Here is a 25590-nt window from a genome sequence, read left to right as displayed (position 1 = left end):
ACATATCTAAATTTGAGGAAGTTACTAGGCAGATGCACTTTCCTCTGTAGGCTGAGTTTGATCTTCAGGTACCTGTAAAAACATAAATAGCTTTACTTTTCTAATAAACACTTTTAGTTTTACCCTGCACCCACCATTTAAAATCACTGCACAGCCTTTCCTCTTATAATGACCCTGTCTTTGTCTTTCTCCTTCAATAGTAATTATTATAGAAAGTTAAGTAGAAAGAGAAGAAAACTTACAAGACCAAGTTCCCAATATAAATTACCAAGTACAACAATTCCATTAAAAATACAACCTGAGGCATATATCTAGGCTTCTCAAGATGGTCATTTTATTTTTCATCTATAAAATGAAATCATTAGTTTAAGAAAAATATCAGCAATGCTGCAACAAGGTATTTTAAATCAATCTGTTTTGTTGAAAAAACCAATAATTCTACTTTGAATATAGTATAAAACAGGTTTAGTAGAAATAGATATCTGTATGGTAATATTTCTATTATATGTCACTCAGACATAGCAAACAAACAGAGCTAAACTGTATCCCTCATCACCCCCAAAACCTGCCCTACTTCCTGCATTATCTATTTCAGTGAAGGGCTCTACCCAGGTGCCCAAGCCTGGCATGAGAGAATCCACAGTTCTCTTACCTGCATATTGAATCAACAGTCCTATTAATTCCACCTAAGTAACTCTCACAGCCATTTTCACTGCCCTGCCGGAACTTCAGGATCTCATCATCTACTATGGCTTAAGTCACAGTTATCTTCCATGCTGCCCTCAGAATGAGCTTTTACACAGGAATAGTTTACCAATAGGTCACTTCCTTATTCAAATTCTCCAGTTACCTGTCACTTCCTTATTCAAATTCTCCAGTTACCTCCAATCACCTTCAGGAGGGGAATGCAAATTCCACATCATGGAAGACAAGCCCCTCATATTCTATTTCCAACAAACTAATCTGGACTCATCACCCACCCTACATGTGACTGTACATCCATATTCATCTTACATTCACCACGCACTCCATTCCTCCACGCCTCTTTAGGCGAGTAGCTTCCTCTGAGATAAACCCATCCCCGAGCAAATTATCTGCCTGGCCCACTTTTATTCATCCATTAAAACCAGCTTAAGAAACACCAATTCCTGGGAAGCTTCCTTAACCAACCCCTCCCAGCTTGGTTTCGGTCCTTCTCTTCTTTATGCCAGAGCCCCACATGTACACCTGAATTGTCTGCTTCTAAGTCTAGTTATCCTGTTCAAGTAACTTCCTTGAGGACAGCAAGAAGATTGTGTTCATTACTGTACCCACTGTTGCTGGCACATAACAAACATTCAATAAGTCTGTGTAGTTAAATCAATGAACCATATGTTTAACCTACTCCCTTTAGACGAGCAAACAAACAGTGGAAGAAGGAAACTGAACCAAAATAAATGTTGCAAAAACAGCTACTCACTGATTTCTACTAGATACTACTCTAGGTTACTGTCTCTACTATTTTTCTACATTTCTTATAGACTCATTTTTTTCTCTAGTTTCTTAATCTAAAATGGACATTGTGACCAACCAAAGAGACAAAGTTACTCTCCCTATTCAAAAACACTTTCTTCTCATGAGAAAAAGAAAATTTACATCACCTTTACACAAAAACATTATAGCTAAGTGCCTAAATAGTGAATTCTATCTGTAAAGTCATTGATAAAGACTAAGTTTACACATCATCATGCAAAATAATCAATACAAATTTATTGGGTAATCCCCCATATGCCGAGTGCTGTGTTCAAACTCTGGCATTACACATAGTATACAACAAACCTTGAATGGGTTAACACAATGTAAATGTACTAGCAAAAATAATCAGAAAACAATATGAGGAGGGATACAATCAAGCAGAAATTGCAGGGATGGATATTTGTTCAGAGTTTACTCTGAGAATGTTACATGGAGAAGGTAAGATTTGGACAAGGTCTTGCAGAATGAGTAGGATGTAAACAGACAGGAGGAGGATGGGAAACAGAGTCTAGACATAACTGTCATAAAGAAACAAACTTGAGCATAAGTTTGAGTTAACAATATGCAATACGTATTTGAAAGTTGCTAAGAGAGGAGATTTTAAACCTTCTCACCATAAAAAAAAGCTAACTCCCTGAGATAATGGATGTGTTAACTAACTTATTGTGTTAAACATTTTGCAATATATAGATATAACAAATCATTACACAGTATACCTTAAAATTACACAATGTACGTATTTCAATACTTCAATATTTCAATATACTTCAATATTTCAATATACTTCAATACTGAAGTATTTCAATACTTCAATATTTCAATATACTTCAATATTTCAGCTGTATTTCAATAAAGCTGGAAAAAAATGAAGTGACAGAAGAAGGTAAACTAAAACAAAGAAACAAGAAAGTAAGTTTGATGTATACTTGTAAGCTTGACTAGAGTGGAAACTTAGGGTAATGAGGAAGGGTTCATGAGGCCAGGTTACACAGGAGAGCTATCAGATAATGTAAGTAAAAAGTTAACACTTAGTCTCTGAAAGAGTGAACAGGGATGATCGTGGTCAAGAAATATAATCATTCCTATTTGTGAAATCTAGATGCTAGTGACACAGAATAAACGACAGTAGCACCAGTATTCAAATTTGGTTCTTCAGGACATTTGCATATTTAATATGTCAACTGTCGAGGCAGCTTTAACTCATATCTGGCAAATCTTTAAATGTTCATTAAGTTTACCAAAAAATTATCAAGACCTAATTAACACCATTACAACCATTAAGAACTACAACTACTATACAGTAATATTCTTATTTTTCTTCAAGTTCTACAATATCATTCCCATGATACTAACAAATAAAAATGAAAAGAATTGCCAAATAACAACTTTTCTCTTGCCAAAATACTAACAGGGTCAACAACCACAATACCGCTTTAGCTATTTAGACAACTAATTACTTTTTTCTTTCTTTCTCTTTTCTTTTTTCTTTATTATTTTGTTCTTGTGGTAGTAGTGGTTGCTTAATTTCAAGGAAAATTTCTTCATAGAAATGTACTCACATGTTGTCAAAAACACCATTTTCCGAGACCTTTCCAATAGTTTATTCCATATCGTAAAATGTGCCTTGAGAAGAAAAGATTTACTATGAGTTATATAAAGCACAAAAGTTACAATAGAAGAGGCTGAGTCTTTACATAGGTTTTAAACAAAACAAATACATAAAAAGTTAGGCAGCACTAATGAGGCTAAGTGGTTCCAAAAGTGAGTTCAAGTAGGGAAAAAGGGTACATACTATACAGAACAGCTGCATTGTTTAGCATTTAAGAAAAGAAGACTTAAGGACTGAATATGCCATTCTTCCTCTTTGTGCTTCTTAATCATTACCACCGTAGAACACATTCCTTCTAATGGGAAGCAAAAATCTGTCCCACTTTTCCACCCGTTCTTTTCTTAAATAGCCAATTCCAATATGCTAGTGGTCATTCTTCAAATCACAAGCAAGCACAAGGAAAGGTTCATTAAGAACCAACTGTGACGCAAGAGGGAGGGGATATGGGGATACATGTATATGTATAGCTGATTCACTTTGTTATACAGCAGAAACTAACACACATTGTAAAGCAATTATACTCCAATAAAGATGTTAAAAAAAAAAAGAAACTATGACATCTCACACTGAAAGAGCAGACCTAGAGGATTTAGTAAATTACCCTAAAGAACAAGTAAAAACTAATGAAGACAACAGTAAAGTTATAGAACCACTTTCCTTAATTCTTAACAATCTTATGTAGCAGAGGATTATCAGAATGCATAAATGAAAAATGCAAGGTGCAAAACGACCACATCAATGTTACTAACTCAGTTGAAGGTGATACTGAGGGATATGGGTGGGTCAGGGACTATTTCAAACTGGATGAGCTGGTAAAATCTGTAATAAAAGGTAAAATTACTAAATATGTACACGCAAACCTTCTGGAGGAAGAGCAGCATGGTATGTTAAAGGGAAAACCATACCTGGCTCAGGCAGAATGAGCAGCGGGTGGGAGACTTTAAGGTGTGAGTGGAATATAACGGGTAACGGAGAAAGCGGTATGAGATGCAGTCAGAGAGGGAGAGGCAGGAGCCACACAACGTAGGGCTTTGTGAGACAGAGTGAAGGGTTGGCATTTGTTCATGAGAAGCCACTGGAACGTCTGGGGCAGAGGAACTGCATGATCTGATTTGTATATTAAAAGCTTCGTTTTGGCTACTCAGCAGAGAATGTGCTGTAGGGGGCAAGAATGAAAGCAAAGAAGGGGAGTGAAGAGAAAGAGCAACAGGGATGAGGGAAGCAGTAGTGGATGAGCTGCTATGCCGTGGATGCATTCGGAATATGTTTTAGGGTTAGGAGTTGAAAGGACTTGCTGGTGGATGGGATGGGGCATGGCTATGAGGGAAACAGAGAATCAAGGATTACCTCAAACAGCCGGCTAGACGACAGTATCATTTACTGAAATGGAAAAAGCTAGGAAAGGAAGGAGTGTGGAAAAAACATGTAAAGGACACGTATGGTAAAAACTAAAAAATGCTGATGAAAGGGATGAAAGAAGATTTAAATAAATGAAAAGATATACTGTGTTCATAGATTGGAAGGCTCAATGCAGTAAAGACATCAATTCTCCCCAAACTGATATACAGGTTTAATAAAATTTCTATCAAAATCCCAGCAAGGGAGAACCATTGAAGATGGCGGAAAAGTAAGACGCGGAGATCATCTTCCTCCCCACAAATACATCAGAAATACATCTACATGTGGAACAACTCCTACAGAACACATACTGAATGCTGGCAGAAGACCTCAGACTTCCCAAAAGACAAGAAACTCCCCACGTACCAGGGTAGGGCAAAAGAAAAAAAAAAATCCCAGCAAGATTTATTGATAGAAAAAAGATTACCCTAAAGTTAAATGGAAAGGCAATGGATCTAGAATAGCTAAAACAATTTTTATAACAAATAATAACATGGGAGGAATTATTCTACCTCATTTTAAGACCTATTAAAGCTATAGTAATCAAGATTGTGTGATATCTGGAAGAGAGAGAGACACAAAAATCAATGGAACACAATTGAGAACCCAGAAATAGACCCACACATATACAACCACTGATTTTTAACAACAGTACAAAAGCAACTCAACAGAGGAAGGATAGCCTTTTCAACAAATGGTACTGGAGCAATTTGACAAGTATAGGGAAAAAGAAAACAAGGAACCTCATCCTAAATCTCATACCTTATACAAAATTTAACTCAAAATAAACTACAAACTTAAATATAAAACTTTTAGGAAAAACAATAGGGGAGAATCTTTGGGATCTAGGGCTGGGCATTTAATTCTTAGAATTGACACCAAAAGTATGATCCATAAAGGGAAAAACTGATAACCGGACTTCATCAAAATTAAAAACTGCTACCTGCAAAAGACAGGTACAAGCTACAGACAGAAAGAGAATATTTGCAAACTACATATCTAGCAAAGAACTAGTATCCAGAATATCAAAAAAACAAAAAAACAAAAACTCTCAAAACAACAGTAAAAAAGCAAACAATCCAATTAGAATGCAGGCAAAAGAGAAAAACAGACATTTCATCAAAAAAAGATACAGGTGGCAAGTAAGCCCATGAAAAGATGTTCAACATAACTGGCCAGTAGAGAAATGCAAATTAAAATTAAATAAGAAACCACTACAAACCCATCAGAATAGCTCAAATAAAAATTACTGACAATATCAAGTGCTGACAAGGATTAGAAAAACTGATTATTTACACACTGCTGGTGGGAACAGAAACTGGAACTTAGCTTGGTAGTTTCTTAAAAAACTAAACATGCCCCTGCCATATGACCCAGCAATTGCACTCCTGGGCATTTATCCCAAAGAAATGAAAACATTTATTCACAAAAACCTACACACCAACGTTTACTGCAGCTTTATTCATAATAGCTTTATTCAAAGTAGCCAGAAGCAACCCAAATATCCTTTAACAAGTGAACGGCTAAACAAACTGTGGTATATCCACACCAAGGAATACCACTCAGCAATTAAAAGGAACAAACAATTTTTTTTCTGTTTTGTTCTGTTTTGTTTTGGTTTTTATTTATTTATTTATTTTTATTTTTGGCTGCCTTGGGTCTTTGTTGCTGCACATGGGCTTTCTCTAGTTGTGGTGAGCAGGGGCCACTCTTCGTTGCAGTGTGCGTGCTTCTCATTGGGTGGCTTCTCTTGTTGCAGAGCACAAGCTCTAGGTGCACGAGCTTCAGTAGCTGTGGCACTCGGGCTCCGTAGTTGTGGCTCGCGGGATCTAGAGCACAGGCTCAGTAGTTGTGGCGCATGGGCTTAGTTGCTCCGCGGCATGTGGGATCTTCCCAGACCAGGGACCGAACCTGTGTCCCTTGCACTGGCAGGCGGATTCTTAACCACTGTGCCACCAGGGAAGCCCAAAAGGAACGAACTATTGACATATTGATACATGCAACAATTTAGATGAATCTCCAGAGAATTACACTGAGTGAAAAAACCCAATCCCAAAAGATCACAATAGTGAATGATCCCATTCATATGACATTCCTGAAATGACAAAATTATAGAAATGGAGAACAAATGAGAAGTTACCAGAAGCAAGGAGGTGGGGGCGGAGCAGAGGGGAATGGGTGTGAGTGGCTGTGGCTATCAAAGGCCAACATGAGGGATCCTTGTGAAGGAATTGCTCTGTATCTTCACTGTATCAATGTCCATACTCTGGCTGTGATAGTGTGCTATAGTTTTGCAAGATGTTACCATTGGAAAAACTGGGTAGAGGTACTTGGGATCTCTCTGTATTATTTCTTAGGACTGCATATAAATCTACAATTATCTCAAAATCAGAACTTTAATTAAAAAATAGAAGCATTAGCAAGGCGTAGGAGTAATATGGAAAATGATATGGAATAGATCCTCAAAATAGATTAGGGAGAAGAACGTGCCAAATGTTAAGGCCAAAAGGCACCCCTGAAGGTCCTATCAATATGTGCTCCATTACTCCTCACTGCACCCTCCTCTATACTAATTTGAAGTATTAAAAATACTATCTCGGACTTCCCTGGTGGCGCAGTCATTAAGAATCCGCCTGCCAATGCAGGGGACACAGGTTCGAGACCTGGTCCAGGAAGGTCCCACATGTCGCGAAGGAACTAAGCCCGTGTGCCACAACTACTGAGCCTGCGCTCTAGAGCCCACAAGCCACAACGACTGAGCCCACCTGCCACAACTATTGAAGTCCGTGCACCTAGAGCCCGTGCTCCACAGCAAGAGAGGCCACCGTAATGAGAAGCCCACACACCACAACAAAGAGTAGCCTCCGCTAGCCACAACTAGAGAAAGCCCACGCGCAGCAACGAAGACCCAATGCAGCCAAGAATAAATAAATAAATAAATGTATAAAAAAAAGAAAAACTATCTCAATTTGATTTAATTTTTTCAACTAATACTTCTTTTGTAAATTATCTGTTTACATCCTGGGTAAAATTATTTTTAATCATAAACCCAAGTTGACAAAATATTAGTGTTACACAACTTAATGAAAATTAAAATGTATGTCCTTCAAATTGGTATAAAATCAAGACCAGAATCACACCCACACCCAAACTGAATGACCTGAAACTTTAAGCTTTACTTACTCTTAAGTGCACAGGTAAAGAGAGACCCTGGAATCTTCGTACAAGACTAGACTGGGTGGCTTGAAGATTATGAACCGCTGACACTTCGTACTGGAAACAAATACTTGTTCTTGGAATAAGAGGGCCCTCACTCACATCAATGAAGTCACCAAATCTGATTTGATTTAAAAAATAAATAAAACCTCAAAATCAAATCACTTACAATAGTTAAAAAAAATCTATTCATTCTTTTTGCCACTACATCCCTAATCAAGAACAATCTATGTGGATCAATTCCATCTCTAATAGCCCCTGACACAAGAATCTCAAGTGATGAGACTAAAATTTTAGAAATTAAAATCAATGAATCCGGGCTTCCGTGGTGGCGCAGTGGTTGAGAGTCCGCCTGCCGATGCAGGGGACACGGGTTCGTGCCCCAGTCCGGGAAGATCCCACATGCCGCGGAACGGCTGGGCCCGTGAGCCATGGCCGCTGAGCCTGCATGTCCGGAGCCTGTGCTCCGCAACGGGAGAGGCCACAACAGTGAGAGGCCCACGTACCACAAAAAAAAAAAACAAAAAAAAAACAGTGAATCCTTTTCTTACTTAGCATTAATATAATTTTAAAGATTTTTAAATAATTTTTTAATTAATTAACTATTTGGCTGCTTTGGGTCTCTGTTGCTGCGTACAGGCTTTCTCTAGTTGCAGCGAGCAGGGCTACTCTTCATTGCAGTGAGCGGTTTTCTCACTGCGGTGGCTTCTTTTGTTGTGGAGCACGGGCTCTAGGTGCACGGGCTTCAGTAGTTGTGGCTCGTGGGCTCTAGAGCACAGGCTCAGTAGTTGTGGTGCATGGGCTTAGTTGCTCCACGGCATGTGGGATCTTCCCGGACCAGGGCTGGAACCTGTGTCCCCTGCATTGGCAGGCAGATTCTTAACCACTGCACCACCAAGGAAGCCCCTTAAAGATTTTTAAGATCACTGAACACATCATGCTATCAAGTGGATCCAATGTCTAAAACTGATATCCTATCACCGTATAACAACTAACTGCAACAGAGTTTAGAATTTAGCATGTAAGACAGCTTCTTAGAGGAAAAAATTTAAATCTGAGTCAAGAAAACATGAAGTTGAGAAAACAGATACAGGCCGTGAAGTCACTTTTGCATAATGCATTCTTACCTCTCTCATCCCAGCATCAGAAAGCACACTGTGATATAACTTCCTTATATGTAACATAAGTAGTAACTAATTAGGCAGTATTCATGTTTCTATATACATATGAATCATGTTCATTTCATAACAATGAGTATTTTGCCCAATTTCAAAATTAACTGTAAAAATTACATTTTCTTACAATGGTTTCCAACTCTTTCAGAAATAAAAATAACAAACAATAAAATGAGGAACAGAAACCCCAACTGTTCCTGAAGATGACTTAAAGCTTCCAATTACACCATAGCAAAAAATTGAACAAAGCAGTAAAAAGTTAGGTAATAAGACCAAAAAATTAAGGTACAAATCTTTTCCAGTCATACACCAGTCAGGTAACAATAAAACTAAACCTTTCTATAAATTAGCATAGCAGTCAATTTTTATATTTTTACTTACCTGTGTAGCTTAACTATTCTCTCAGGGTTCTGAGATGCCTTCTCTTCTATGAAATCTAATTTGTACCTAAAAAGCAGCAAAGAAACAAATGTTTTAATTCTAAATGTACAAAAAGGTGTTTAAAGCCACTTCCCTTTCTCTTCCTCTTCAGCCGTAATTTTTGCAAGAGGGGTTTACACTTGGAACCTCCCCTTCCTCACTTCCCATTCACACCTCACCTCCTTCAATCTGGCCACAGCTTCACAACTCCACCAAACTGTTCTCCTTGGTGCCAACCTAATGGACACTCTTTAGTCCTTATTTCCACTGCTCACCTCCACTTCTCAAAGTGTTCTTTTCCACCGGCTTCTGTGGCATTCCCTACTGCTTGTTATTTTAACTCTCTGGTCACCCTTCTCTTTCCCTGCCCTTCAAGGGTTCTGTCCATAAATTCTTTTCACTCTAAGCATCCTCTCTGGGCTAGCTCCTTGATTTGCACAGTTTTAATTACTACTTATGTGTTTATATCTTCTACACCTCTGCTTCCAATCCACATACCTCTTCTGAGCCCCAAACTGTATATCCAAAACACTCCAGACATCCACCAGGGTGTCTACAAGCATCTCACACTCCCAAGTTCTCAAACTGAACAAAAACTTACCCTCTCTTTTCTCACCAAACTTATTCTTATTCCTGAATTCCCTAATTTAGTAAATGACACCACCAACTACCCACATCTCCAAGTGAAAAACTTCAGAGATTCCTTGATTCCTGTTTCTCCCACCACATTCCCTCCATCCAATTCATTACCAAGTCACATCAATTCTACTGCCTAAATGTCTCTCAAATCCACTAGGGTCTGTCAGTATAATGAATAGTACAGATGGAACTGCACAGCCCAGGTTCAAATCATGACCTTACCACTTACTAATAAGAGCCTTGCCTATCTACCCCAGAATGCTAAACAAACATTACACATGTGTGGCGAGGCTGGGAAGCGTCAGTTTGTGCAAAAACATCCGCTTACTGCCACACCCCTTCTTCCAGAGCGCCGATGATTACTGAGGGAGCCAATTCCCTTGAATGTTTGTTCCTCTTGACCCACTTCTAAGAGAAACTCCTGTCCCCTGGGAGGCAAAGCCACTGAAAGTTCCCCCTACAGGAGAAAGGCCCCATCACTGATCCACCTTCAACCTCCAAAACTCTTGTCTCCTCAAACTTGCCCCTAAATGATCTCCCACCTCCCTTTACACATTCACCTAAAGTTACCAAAGTCCTACAAGCCTCTCCTAGACTTTGACAGTTGAGTGGGAGGAAAGGGAAATCTCAGTGTAACATGAAATGAAAGTTTAGAGTACGCTGCCCAATATAGTAGCTGTGGAGCACTTAAATGTAATTAGTCCTAATTGAAATGTGCCTTAAGTGTAAAATACACACCAGACTCTGAAGACTTAGTATGAAAAAGAGAATTATAAAATATTAAGTTTTTAATATCAATCACATGTTGAAATGTTTCAGATACATTGTTTAAATAAAACTGTTTTATTAAAATTAACTTCACCTTTATTTTGAATTTTTTTTAATATAGCTAACTAAGAAATTTAGTTATATAGATGACTCACATTATATTTCTATTGGACAACACAGCCCTAGAATTTTGGTGGGGGAGGTGACTTGATAAATTCTGATAATTTAAGGAATTTTCTTATAGAATTAATGGTAATTTAGTTGTAAAGAATAATTTGTACTCCAGTTCAGTATATTCCTACTGCTTTCTAAGTACACTGGTTCCAAAATATGCTAAATATTATAAACTAGCCCCATGAGAATCTGTGCCTCATTTTATAAATAGCTAAAGAAATTCCAAACCATTTACCTTTAACAATTTGCAGGTGCACATTTTGGCTTCAGAATCCAGTATCTATATGATTTTTTGCAATGCAGGTATTCCTTTCTAATTAATTCTAATTTTAATTTGTTTAACATTAAAATTTAGTTTATGTTCTCACAATTAGTATAAGATAAATTGGAAGTTTTCTGAGTGAAAAAGGGAATTGAGAAGGCAGGCAGGATTTAACATGTTGGCGAAGAAAATCTATCAAATGGTTAATTCCCATGCAGAAGACTAAGATCTGTGTGAACGTTTTACTTCAGCTGTTAGATGCCTCCGAACAGCTGGTATTTTCTGTCTTACCCTTTTCATCTGAAGAGTGGAAAGATGGGAAGGAAAGGTTGCCAAATGCAACAGTTTAAATAAATTTAAGTTTAAATTCAAAATAATGCAATTTCTTAACGTAGGCTACCACTTCACAATGGAAGGAAAAAAGGGAAACATATTGCTATGGTGATATAAAGAAAAGGACTAGCCAAAGAAAAAGAGAAGTAAGACAAAGTAAGAAAATTATCAAAGGTGTGGCAGGGGCACTTCTTCTCAGTGAAATAATGAGGTGAACCAAAGCAAATAGGCTGGTGCAGAAAAGAGATCCCAGAGCTAAAAAGTAAAAAGTGTGCTACATAAATACATCAAATATGAAAGTTATTAAGAGCTGAATTTTCTTCATTACATACAACTTTGGGAGGTTTAATTTTGTTTAAAAGGAAGCCAACACTTACTTATTGTGTTGAAATATTTCTAACGCCACTTTTGCTTCAACTTCCAGAGTTTCAAATGGAAGATCTTTATAAATTAAAGTACGAGCATCTTTTGTGAAGGAACATAGGTTCTCCTTAAAAATGAAAGTATTAACCTTTTGTAACAATTTACTTAAAAACATTTCCCTATAAGGCAGATAAAACTGTATGCTTAATATTATAAGTCCAACTACAACAAAAAGCAAATTTGCTAGGAAAGAAAGCATTAATTTGCAACAATTAAATACTGGAACCATAAAATGTACAATTAGCAATTTCTCCCAATTCTACAAACTATAAAACTTGTAATTAACTTGTAAATTAAATAGCCGCCTGTATGAGAAATATTATGGATAATCCCACAAAGAAATTTTAATAAACATTTCATTCAAATTATATAGCCCTATAAACGTTTATTAAAATGATGGTGCAACAAGTAGAAATACTAATAAGTAAATGGTAAGATACAAAAAATTGTTTATACTATGAGTATAAAACTAAGCTTTTTAAATAAAGGCATGAGGAAAAAATTATTATTTATGTGATTCAGAAACTTTCACTAGGAAATGTAATGTCATCATTGGCCATGTCCAAAATATAGCATAAATCCAATATTAGAAATTTCTGTTTAATGAAAATGTCAATTTCACACAATTAAAATGGTTAATAATACACATTAACAATGTTTATGAGTTTAATAAAAACTATAGTTGAGTTTTCACACTATAAATCATAACTAATACAGAAAAGATCAAGTACTATTATGCAAATAATTTTTGCAATAAAATTCTTTCCATAAACTTCCTAATAGACTCTTGAATGAAATGACTCTTCTCCATTCTTAAATGGACAATTTTCTGTATAACCAACGCACATTCATGGTTTAATATAGCTGTTACTTGACTGTAACTTTCCCCCACTTTCTAAACCCCACGGTGCCTGCAATTAACTAGTACATTTCTTTTTTAAAGTTTTATCTTTAAAAAAAGGAAAAGGAGGCAGCAAGTTTCATACATAATGAGACTTAAATTTTCATCTCCTTAGTTTTTACTTAACTCCCCCAATGAATTAAGCATCTTGACAGACTTGAAAAAAAAAGAAATTATATTGCCACAAGTCCACAGATCATGAAGAAACTGTTCCAACCTCTCCCCTCACCCCCCCATCTCTCCCAATATCTCTCTTCCCTCCCTTTCTCTCTCTTTTTTCCTTCCTGTTTCCCTCCTCTCTCTCTCTTGATATTAAGCAGTAACGGCAGGATTACACAAGAAATAACTGTCAAAGCCAGCATTTAAATCTGGATCTTCCCTGACTCCAAAAATTTTTTTTCAGGTGTCATTTGTGATTTCCTTTTTTTTTTCCCCCACATCTTTATTGGAGTATAAATGCTTTACAATGGTGTGTTAGTTTCTGCTGTATAACAAAGTGAATCAGCTATACATATACATATATCCCCATATCCCCTCCCTCTTGAGCCTCCCTACCACCCTCCCTATCCCACCCCTCTAGGTCATCACAAAGCACCGAGCTGATCTCCCTGTGCTATGCGGCTCCTTCCCACTAGCTATCTAGCTTACGTTTGGTAGTGTATATATGTCAGTGCCACTCTCTCACTTCGTCCCAGCTTGCCCTCCCACCCCCAACCTCCCGTGCCCTCAAGTTAGTTCTCTACGTCTGCATCTTTATTAGTGCCCTGCCACTAGGTTCATCAGTACAGCTTTTTAAAATTCCATATATATGCATTAGCATACAGTATTTGTTTTTCTCTTTCTGACTTACTTCACTCTGTATGACAGATTCCAGGTCCATCCACCTCACTACAAATAACTCAATTTTGTTTCTTTTTATGGCTGAGTAATATTCCATTGTATATATGTGCCACATCTTCTTTATCCATTCATCTGTTGATGGACACTTAGGTTGTTTCCATGTCCTGGCTATTGTAAATAGTGCTGCAATGAACATTGTGGTGCATGTCTCTTTTTGAATTATGGTTTTCTCAGGGTATATGACCAGTAGTGGGATTGCTGGGTCATATGGTAGTTCTATTTTTAGTTTTTTAAGGAACCTCCATACTGTTCTCCATAGTGGCTGTATCAATTTACATTCCCACCAGCAGTGCAGGAGGGTTCCCTTTTCTCTGCACCCTCTCCAGCATTTATTGTTTGTAGATTTTTTGATGGTGGCCATTCTGACTGGTGTGAGGTGATACCTCATTGTGGTTTTGATTTGCATTTCTCTAATGATTGGTGATGTTGAGCGTCTTTCCATGCATTTGCTGGCTGACTCCAAAATTTTTGCTTTTAGAAACTACAATATTTCACTAAATCCAAGATGCACCACTAAGAAAAAACATTACCAGTTATAATCATAAGATGCTATCTACTGTAAGTCACATTTGCTCCAGAGAATTACACTGAGTGAAAAAAGTCAATCCCAAAAGATTACATACTGAACGATTTCATTTACATAACATTCTTGAAATGACAAAACTATACAAATAGAGAACAGATTAGTGGTTGCCACAGTTTAAGGATGGGGGGGGCGGGTGGAGACTAAAGAGAAACGTGGGTAATTTTGGCAGTGATAGAAATGTTCCTGGCCGTATCAGTGTCAATATCCTGGTTGTGATATGGTACTATGGTTTTGCAAGATAATACCATTGGGGAAACTGAGTAAAAGGAACATGGAATCTCTATGTATTATTCCTTAAACTCCATGTGTATCTATAATTTTCTTCAACTAAAAACAGTTTAATTAAAAAAAGTTATAGAAACAAACAAAAGACACATTTGTTTTCAGAGATATTAAAATGTGAAAAAAATGTACATAGTGGAATTGATAAAATGGTATGCTACACTGCCGCCCCTCTTCTGATCTCCAGACTTCCAATCTGTAGGACATACAGTTTTGCTTAATTAAGAATTAGGCATTTGTCTGTTCTCCCCAATCATAACTAAGCCTCTAGGCTTGACTTTTGCAAGCCATCAGCATCCTCTACCTACACAGCACCTGATCTAGATTCACTCTGTTAACCAGGCTCCTGCTGCTACCCCAGTCCCAGACCAACAAGGAGCACCCTCCTTATGAAGGCAGACCGTTCCAGAAGAGGCTAGTTTGCTGCTATTTCGGTTACCTTTGTCAAAGCCTGATATTTTAATTCACCCCTCCCCCACTCTCAATGTAACCCTTGGTGATAGGAAGGTCTCAGGATGCAATAGGCTTAAAATGGCTTAGGGCAGTGGTTTTCAGATTGTGCTCTGAAGATCCAAGGAGGTAATGCTCCAGGCCCCTTGCCCCCACATCAACCAAGATAGTTAAGCTTCTATATTTTATTCTGGGTACCATGCTGTTGTGAATACCCTCCATCATATACATCTGTCTTAAATACACTAAAAAGCAACAATAAAGATTGACTGATTCTTTTAATATCCTCGACATGCAGTACCATTCAACAATACTAACACAGGACTCGTTCTAACAAAGAAAGGCACAGACTCTAAAATTAATACTCCAAAGACTAGACTTACTTTTGTTGGCATCCACTCATCAAGTCTCTTATCCAAAACTACATCATAGCAGAAGGCTCCAGTGATTACTGTAAATCCAACCAAAATAAAAAGCAAAGTCAAATCTGTTAGGGTAGAAAGTTCTAATTTGCAACAAATGAATATTTAGACCAAAAATGAAGGGTCAACAATCTCTCCCAACACTACAAATTATAAAATTGTCACCATTATTCCAGCTGCTTGTCAGAGCTACACCAACTTTCCCCCCACCATAAAACTAACTCACCTTTTTGTTAACCCAACATCACCAGTATTTTTTAACCATTCACATTTTCTTCAGGAATATTACCACCATAGAGATCTCAAATATTAGTTACTAGATATAAAAATTCCTAAAGAGTAAGATATTTAATAAGTAGATGAATAACTAAATGGACATGAAATGTTTATTTTCTTTTTTAATATCTTCTAAATTTCTTCATTTTTTGTTGTTTTGTTTAGAATCATTTATTGCCAAATCAAATATTTTTTGGTATATAAACTTCCACCTTTTTTAAAAAAAATACAATTGTGATCCTACTACACATACTGTTGCAAGATCCTAGTTTTAGGAAAATTACAAAGAATGTGAACTCTTCCACCTCCCCAAAATGGTATTCCTCTCCAGTGTCAGGGTCATTTCTGGTGAAATGGTACCACCTAAACACAGTTTTCTACAGAAGTCTATTTATACTCATATCTCCTCCTCACATTCTGTTTGGAAATAAGTACTTAAAATGCTAAGAAATAAATACTGACAAAATATAATTACATGAAATTCACATTCAAAAGAAACATTCTCCTCTAATTCTATTATGTTAATAATTGACCGCCAATAATTAAATAAAATGGATTCTTTTACCATTATAAATAGAAGGTATATATGACAGTGATAGGATGGATTTTGTTACCCATAATAAATGGAATGTATGTATGATGGTAATTTATATTAGACTAAATAAGAAGTGAACTCTATACAACAAAAATATGTACCAAAATATTCAAAGATTACAGAAAATGTCTGTGTCTATATACATATATATATATATGTATATAGACACACACATATATATATATGTTTATTTATTTATTTATATGTGTACATCACCTGGAACTTCTGGAGCTCTGACCAAACTGACCACATATTCATCTTTGAATGCCCTCTCTATCACACAGCCCATCATCATGGCACAAGAACGCCAATAAGCCTAGAAAAATAAAATACACACAAACATAATAAACACAACATTTACTAACATTTCTTTAATATTAAAATTTAGGTTGACTTTTGACTTAGGAACCATTTCTCAAATATCTGTCCATCCTCCACATTTAGCAATGGTTACCATCAGACCATGACATGACCACCACCAAGCAAAACCCACAAAAGAATGAAGCACCAACTTCATGTGGTTAGCAATGCTTGTATAAGATATCAGACACTATAATGTTTATCAACCAATAAATAGTTTTACTACTGGTAGTAATTTTATTTTTAACCCAGGATAAAGTTAACTTGTTAACAAACTTGTGCTAAAGTAAAATAAATATATTAAAATATACCTGTTTATAACATATATAAATATGGAGGGATAACCCAACTTTTTGTTTTTTTCCATCTTTATTGGAGTATAATTGCTTTATAATGGAAGCCAACTTTTAAGGATTACTTATGGGCTTTCCTGGTGGTGCAGTGGTTAAGAATCCCTCTGACAATGCAGGGGACATGGGTTCAAGCCCTGGTCCAGGAAGATCCCACATGCCACGGAGCAACTAAGCCCATGTGCCACAACTACTGAGCCTGTGCTCTAGAGCCCACGAGCCACAACTACTGAGCCCACGTGCCACAACTACTGAAACCCATGTGCCTAGAGCCCGTGCTCCACAACAAGAGAAGCCACCGCAATGAGAAGCCCACGCACCGCAACAAAGAGTAGCCCCCGCTTGCTGCAGCTAGAGAAAGCCCGCACATGGCAACAAAGACCCAATGCAGCCAAAAATAAATAAATAAAAATAAAATAATAAAATTTTAAAAAAGAATTATTTATGACTCCTATCCTATACCTAACATCACATATCACTTAGGTTATTCATATTTATAACAAAGCAACCTCACTATTAACTGGGCTTCCATATCACTAGCATTTTGATCCATGGACATGCCCAATATGGGTATCCATGCAATGACCTTCCCAGAGTCATAAAGAGAAACGTAAGTCCTACACCATCTTAAGCTCTGTACTGGCACTACTATAACTAGGCACTTGGCTTTCCTAGGCTCTTCTCCGTATCTGAGGAGGACAAGAGTGGGCTCATTTGGTTGCACATGGCAGAGACTGCTCCAGAATGTGTTCTACACAACCACACAAATACATTAAAAATAAATGCAAACCCAGGCCTTGAAGGCCAGTAGCAAAATGCACTTCTTCATCTATCTGACTTGACTGTTTTTAATGTCTGGTGAACTCCAGGGTCAATGCCTAGGTTCAAATCCAGGCTCAGCCACTTAGCAAACTGGTAACCTTGGTCAGGCTATGACACCGCTCTTTGCCTCAGTTTATTTATCTGTAGAAAGGAGATAATAGCACCTTTTATGGGTTTTTTTTTAATGAGGATTAAATGAGTTAATATCTGTGAATCACTAAAACAGTGCCTGATATACAATAAATGTTCAATGTTAGCTACTACTATTATCATGTCTACCATTTCCTTCTTTAAGTATTTCATTTCAACAAATATTTATTAAATACCTACTGTATGTAAGTCAAGGATAAGATCTAATAAGGGACATGATCCCTGTCTTCACAGAGCCAAGAATCCAGTACATTCAACAGTTCGTATTACAAGGGAAAATCAAACTACTGTATCTAGAGACACTAGCCACGTGTTGTGAGGCCCGGAAGAAAAGAGGGATTCATTCTGACAAGAAGAAACTGAGAAGGTTCCACAGAGCATATGGCATTTTAATTGAACTATAACAGGTAAACAGGATTTTAATAGGGAGGAAAGAAAATATTCAAAGAGCATCAACAAAAGCAAGGAGGATAACACAACAGAAACCATTAGTGACCAAGTCCTCCAGTGTGGCTGGAGCAAAGAGGAAGTGGAAAGATGCCGTGGAAGATGAAGCTCAAAAGGCAGGTGAGAGTGAGAAGTGTCCACACAGAGCTGGGAAAGTTATATGAACGGTTATCAGGTAGGCAAGTTCTTTAGGAATAAGTGACATCATCATTACTCACATCATTTAATAAAACTCTTGCAGGACTATTAAGGAAGACTTTCAGATTAAAAAAGGACGGGGGGCTTCCCTGGTGGCGCAGTGGTTGAGAGTCCGCCTGCCCATGCAGGGGACGCAGGTTCGTGCCCTGGTCCAGGAGGATCCCACATGCCGCGGAGCAGCTGGGCCTGTGAACCATGGCCACTGAGCCTGCGCATCCGGAGCCTGTGCTCCACAACGGGAGAGGCCACAACAGTGAGAGGCCCGCATACCGCAAAAAAAAAAAAAAAAAAAGGAGGGGGGGAGAGTTAAAAAGTTATTGAAATAATCCAGAAAAGATGGTGAAAGACAAGAATGAAATTACTGCAATATACAGGGTGATTAATAAAAGTAAGCTGAACAAAGATATGAATGTCATTTAGTTTTCTCAAACCAAAATACAGAGACATTAATGCCACTGAGGATTTTTGAACTATGAACATGCCTAATCTACCAAGTAAAACCCTGATTATCTAGTACAGTACAACATTTGACCTTGGCCAGATTTGTACATTTCAAACTCCATAGGAAACAGATTTTAATTAAAAAAAAAGACTAGAAAAACAATTGGGGGGAGGGGTACAAAAGAACATAGAGGCAGAAATACCTTATTGACTTCTCCCGGATCATCATCTTTGAAAGTAAGAAATTTAATTTCACATGACTTGGTCAAAGGCTTATACATGTCCCAAGGCTGTCCGTCCACAAGAGCCAGAATGGACTTCCTGCAGTACCACTCACTTAAATCTAGGAATTTAAAACAGATTGAAGATCTAACTCTAACAAAACCCAAGTGAAAAATTACATGTTTAAGTGCTACGTTAAGAAATAAAACAACAGAAAGGCAAGATTCTGCAAGCTGTCTTTTTTGGGGAGAAAAAAAAGATTTGTAGCCAATACAAAAATAATTCCCAACACATCCAATGTATTGTTAATTATTAATGAAATTACCCAAACAAAAATCATTAAGGCTAAGTCTAACTTGAAATTAATCTGTCAATTATTAAGTAATAAAGTAGTTTTCCAAGAGCTACCCTTAAATATTCAGAGAGCAGCATCCTGAATATATTTGGCTATATGCACACACAACTTAGAAGGGAAAATATATAAATATACATCCCAGTAAGTCTGTTCTAGATGGGTTTGGGGTCTTGCTCCCAAACCATCTTTACTTCCCTAACATGGACTCTTCAAGTTAAATACCATAGTTACCAGTTTTTATTCAATAATTATCAGTATGAATTCACACATAAACCAATCAGCTCTGGTCTGTTATATGACTCCAGAATGCAACTCCAACTCTGATTAGATGTTTTTTGAGTACCCAGCTATTCACAGAAGTGGTCAAACCACAGGTCTAAATAAGTTCCATAAGGCGGGGATCATGCCTATTTTTGCTCACTCACCAGTATAGCTAGAGACTAGCATCAGGCCTGAAATTACCAGGTACTCAATAAAATTTACTGAATGACTGACAGTATGAGTGACAAGCAAAGTCTGAGGGCAGCGGTCATGCTAAGAGTGGTTCAGAGGCTTCATCTCTACATGTGATGTGTGTAAAACTCCTTAAGGGCCTGAGCTTTGTCTTAGACTCCTCTGTATTCCTAATGCCTATCCTACGGCAGAGGTTCAATAAATGCTTGCCAAACAAGTAAGCAATTATAAGTACTAATTCAAGCGCCAAAGTAAAGGAAGATTGAGAGTACACACTCGGCAGGTCAGCTTAAGCTTTTAACTAAAGTTAATTACTTAAATGGAATCATTACTGAGTTTTCCAAAAATCTGAACAATGCAGCCAGTCATATATGAGCGAGCATGTAGGTGTACATATCTACTTTTTGTTCTTTCAGAATTTAAACGTTACCAGTTCTATCAAAGCTACTACAAAAGCATTTTGATCGAAAATAACATAGAGGCCTTGTTCCCTTCATTTCCACACTAAATCACACACAGGGCCTTGTTTTCTCCCGTAAGATATGAACACAACAAATATTTTTACCCCAATCACATTCACCCCATGCACTCACACATTTACCACATGTACATGTAAATGTAAACAAAGACACAACACACAGAGGCAAGTGGTGAGCAGATAAAAGACTTAAGTTAGGCTATAAAGAGCAGGAAAGGAAAAGAAGGCCAAAAAAAAAGCTGATCATCTGAGGCCAGGGCAGTCCCTCCACCCCAAAATCCTTTAATGGGACTCACATGGTGACTGCTCCCATTACACCACAGTGTGTCTAAAAGGGGCAAGCACACTAGTAGCAATGCTTTCAGGTCTGCCTCCTGCAGGAAACAATGACAGCCCTCTAAACTCAGCCAGATTTCAGCAAGTCCCAGGACAACCTATGCGTTACAGCACCAACCTTTCAAGACCCACAGTGCCCTCAACTGCTAAGCCCGCAGTGAACACTCAGTAAGATGCTAGATAAAGGAGAACTTCCGGGAACTTCAGGGAGCAATTACAGCATCTTATCTCCTCTGTACCGGTTCTTCTCCTGATTTATGCAAAATCTTCAAAATGGTACCCTGATTCGTTACTTACGCATGGCACAGCTATAAGGAGTTGAAATGTTTTTATTCATGACAAAGACAGTGCCAGGGTCAAATTTCCCAACGTGCTTAACTTCAATCTTCTCAGTTCGGGGAGTTAATGATAGCTGCCTGGTTTTCTCTTTGTTAAAGAGATCATTCTGCATTTCTGTCAGTTCGGTCGGTGACAGCTGAGAAGCAGGTGATGTTGCTATAAATCCTGTGCAGAAGTTACAATAAATGTGAATACTGACCAAAAAAATAATATATTGCCCCACCCTGTTCCCCTCCCGTATCACCATCCTCCAACAAGGAAAGAATAGGAGGAAAGGGAACTTTAAACGCTGTTCACCAAAATGAGTTCAGAAGTAAACTTAAACCCCTTTCTAATATTAATAATTAAAACGCCCACGGAAAAGAACTGCAGCCTGCCCCGATCCGCGCCTTTACTTCAAGTTTGCTCTTTCACCATCAGATCGCCACTTCCCACCAGTTTCCTAGGTCGTATTCCAATCTGGGCTTTACAATAAGGGGCAAAAAGTAACCAGGAAGTGGAGTCAAAACCAGACCAGTCATTGGAAACGTGAGCAAAACTGTCGCTTTGAAAAGGTCTTGAGGACAAGAAAGCTCCACGAGACTGCAGGTCCCACGCCAAAACTCTCCATATGTAGAGAGAGAAATGCTAAGCTTATTTTCCAAACCCCAAATCAGAGGATTTGGCAAGGCATGTACGAGTCCAATGGAAAAATAAGGACACGTTTGCACCGGGACGTGGTCTCCCTCCCAGGGGCACCCCAAGCTCCTCCCGCGGGCCCGCCCCTGCCCTCCCCGTCCCTCTCGAGTCCCGAGGTATGTACCCCAAGGCCGGGAAGGGGCGGCCAACACAACAGGGACTCAAAAGACCCTCCTCGGCCCCCAACCCCGCGGGACCCCCCAGGACCCGCCTCGGGCCCAATCTGGGCAGACACCATCCTCTAAGCCTCCCTCCCTGACCCTATGGCCGCTAAAACTCACTCCAGCCAGCCCCGCCGCCGGGGGCGGCCCGCCAGAGCCGCAAGCCCCAGACTCGCACGGCCATTGCCTCCTCCGCGGCGCTAGGAACCTCCGCGCGCAAGTCCTTCTCCGGCTTCTTCCCCGGAAACTCCGAGCGCGCACCCCAGGTTCCGTCGGACAGTTTTGTTCCGGGCCGGGCTGTCGGGCGGCATCCGCCACCAGGGGGCGCGCTCGCGCCTCGCTGATAGTCAGTCGCTGGAGGTCTGGAGTCCAGAGCCCGGCTTGTTCCCGGCGCGCGGGGGATGACCCGGAGGTCCTCGGCCCCACGGCGCCCGGTCGGCCACCCGGTGGGCTCTGCAGGGGGACAAGCGTCTCCTTTGGAGCCGCAGAGCCCGACACGCGTCGTCACCCTCCGCCCTCCGCGGGTTCGATTCCCCGCCTGCTGAGCCAAACCCTTGTTTCTCTCAAAGTATGTTTCTGGGGAGAAAAACTGAGAAAAGCTGACTTCTGTTTACTCTTACTTTCGTGGTCAGCCCGGCCGGCCACGTCGATGGCATCTTCAAGCTCTTGGCTTAACTGTCGGTTTTGCAAGGGTGAGTTCTTAGGGTAGCTGGAGTGGGTCTGCGCCCGGCTTCTCCATTTATTTAGCCGTAGTAATATGGACACGTCAAAACGTGTCCTGTTGACGTTGGAGGGAACTTTGTAATCCGCAGAGCGTTTTACAAATTATCTAGATTAATTTATATACTATATAGAGAGCACGTTAAAAGAATCCCATGTTAAAGGGTGGAATTTTTGTCTCTTGTTCACTGATGGATCCCAAGCACCCAGAATGCAGCGTGGCACACAGTAGGTGCTCAATATGTATTTGTTGAACGACTGAATGCCTTTGCGTTCAGCGCAGTGTCTGATTCCTTTGTCCGACTAGGATGTTGCTGCTATTGAAGTAAGCATCCCAGAGGTTTAGTATGGAAATGCTCTTATTCAAAGTTGTTTACTGCTATAGCTTTATTTAAATCGTGTAAATTGACAAATTCAGCCCAAGGCCTTTCCCTACTCTGTTCCTTGACTTGCAATTGAAAGACATCACCACCAGGTGGCAATACTGGCTAAGGAACAGATGGGCACCGTGAGACCTCCTGCAGCGAAATTGGGGAACCGTGGTCCTAAGGCACAATCTTAGTTATAAGATAAGTACTGGGGATGTAACGTACAACATGATGACTATAATCAACAATGCTATATGGTGTATTAGAAAGTTGCTAAAAGAGGAAATTCTAAAAGTTCTCATCACAAGGAAAAAGTATTTTGTTTTCGTAACTTTATGAGGTGATGGATGTTAACTAAACTTATTGTGGTAATCATTTTGCAATATATACATATGTCAAATCATTATGCTGTACACCTTAAACAGAGTTGTACATTATTTATAAAACTGCAAGAAAAAAAGAAGACTCTGTGCTTGTTAGATCTGTCACCTTGACCCGAATTGTACATTCGCAATAACTGCACAGGGAAAGTATAATTATCTTCACTTTTTTTTTTTTTTTTTGGTACGCGGGCCTCTCACTGCTGTGGCCTCTCCCGTTGTAGAGCACAGACTTAGCGGCCATGGCTCACAGGCCCAGCCGCTCCACGGCATGTGGGATCCTCCCGGACCGGGGCACGAACCCGTGTCCCCTGCATTGGCAGGTGGACTCTCAACCACTGCGCCACCAGGGAAGCCCTATCTTCACTTTTTAAATGAGGAATGTAAGTAAGTGTCCGAACTTGGATTTAAACCCAGTCTGCGTCTCACTTAAGATTTAATTAATTGATTGGATTTAAATCCGGACCACCTCTCAATTAAGATACTATCTCAAAACACGAAATATGCATACATCAATATATATGTGTGATGTGTATGTATCAGCAAAAAATGTGTATTTTTTGCTTCCTCCTTAAATTTGATCCCTTGGTGATCTTTGTTTCACTAGCCTTTTAGAGTCTATCCCCATTTAACCTCATGTAGTTGCCTGCAGAACATTTTAGAGTGATACTTAAACAAAGCCTCAGAACATAAATTTAAGCAAGTTTAATCATGAATTGCACAGGAAGCAGTGATTGGAAGTCACAAATATCACAGAAATTAACTTGGCTGGAAGGGTGTTAGAAATGATAATGTCCAACAAATACTGAATGTATGGCCAGTCGTGTTGAACATGCCAATCAATCAGGTTTTCTCACAACTTACTCATGCAATAAGCATATTATTAATCTTCATTTTCTAGGAGAGGAAATTCAGGTTGGGAGAGCTTGAGAGACCTACCTGAGTTAGATATTTGGCCAAGAACCCCCCAAAATATTTCCTTACCCTAAATCTCCTATCTTGCCCCCTTCTTTATCACCCCTCTCCCCAAATCTTAGTCTCACTCTTTCAATTTCCCTCCCAAATGAAAAGAATCAGGTCTGTGACAGTAAATATCGAAGGTGAACTTGGAGCATCTTATTGTGCCAGAAGGCAAGAAAATACTCAAAGACAGGAAGAAACATGTTAAAAGGACACAGGATCCAGCTTAAAGGGGGCTCCCATCGTGAAAATTTAGTTTGAATTACAAAAAGAATAATGATGAAGGATTATAACGTTATGTATGCTAAAAATCCATGAGCCCATAGTGATACTCAAAAATAAATGGGAGTAGAGAGTAGAGAGGACGTTTTCTTTACAAAAGAATGCCAGGTAACACATAGAGTAGGAATAACAGAATGGGGAAAAGTCAACCATTCTGCAACTACCAGTGTAATGTTTAATTCAGGAAGGGATCATCTGTGGATACTAAAACCAATGGGGAAAGTTTGTTGAGGGTCAAGATATTCACAAATATCACCCCACAGATTACTGACAAAACATAAAGGGATAAAGGAAAGTTTTCAATGGAGAAATCTGATGGATACCACCTTAACATCGTGGTCAAACTTGTCATCACCCAAAATGGGACAGTTTGACATTATTTGTGCCTCCTTGTTGTGATATAAACAAATAATCCATGTAGTATTCCTACCGTAAATGTTGACCCTGAATCTAAAGAGTTATGAGGAAGAAAAATCAGATATATCCAGAAAATGATACATTCTATAAAGCAACCAGCCTGTACTCTTCAAAAATATCAATTTCGTGAAAGATGGACCAAAAAAGGTGAGGGACCCGCTCTAAATTAAAGGAGATTAAAGAAACATACGACTAGTACCTGTGTATGATCCTTGCTTGGGTTATGGATCAGAAAGAAAAAATGTGCAAAGGAGATTATTATGAAACAAATTTGAATATAAACTGTATGCTAATTAATATTATTGTATCAATGTTATATTTCTTGGATA

The 25590-nt window shown here is 38.8% G+C and overlaps 1 protein-coding gene across 2 annotated transcripts; it reads right to left on the bottom strand.

Annotated features, from left to right (window-relative positions):
- Positions 1-22403, bottom strand: MRPL39 (mitochondrial ribosomal protein L39). Of its 2 annotated transcripts, XM_029215083.1 has the most exons (10): positions 22255-22403; positions 21254-21460; positions 19316-19455; positions 16561-16660; positions 15435-15502; positions 11887-11999; positions 9295-9360; positions 7706-7859; positions 3075-3138; positions 1-72 (listed from the first exon to the last, which is right to left on the bottom strand). In XM_029215083.1, exons 1-10 carry the CDS (start codon positions 22316-22318, stop codon positions 65-67), a joined length of 984 nt encoding a protein of 327 aa, XP_029070916.1. In that variant the 5' UTR covers positions 22319-22403; the 3' UTR covers positions 1-64. The 2 variants fall into 2 exon arrangements, with proteins under 2 accessions (XP_029070916.1, XP_029070915.1); XM_029215082.1 differs by lacking the exon at positions 1-72 and having other exon boundaries at positions 2437-3138.
- Positions 22404-25590: the final 3187 nt, after the last annotated feature.

Source organism: Monodon monoceros, unplaced genomic scaffold (genome assembly GCF_005190385.1).
Source record: "Monodon monoceros isolate NGI ecotype Baffin Bay Population unplaced genomic scaffold, NGI_Narwhal_1 Super_Scaffold_11, whole genome shotgun sequence".
Classification (NCBI taxonomy): Eukaryota; Metazoa; Chordata; class Mammalia; order Artiodactyla; family Monodontidae; genus Monodon; species Monodon monoceros.
This window is presented reverse-complemented; position numbering and strand designations above follow the sequence as displayed.

Bases quoted from the DNA above. Each gene is read 5' to 3' on its own strand.
- MRPL39 (XM_029215082.1), bottom strand. From the start codon at position 22,318: ATGGCCGTGCGAGTCTGGGGCTTGCGGCTCTGGCGGGCCGCCCCCGGC. The intron at 21,461-22,254 runs GTGAGTTTTAGC...ACTTCTGCACAG, and splicing joins CGGCGGCGGGGCTGGCTGGA to GATTTATAGCAACATCACCT. The intron at 16,661-19,315 runs GTATTTCTGCCT...TTATTTTTCTAG, and splicing joins ATCCGGGAGAAGTCAATAAG to GCTTATTGGCGTTCTTGTGC.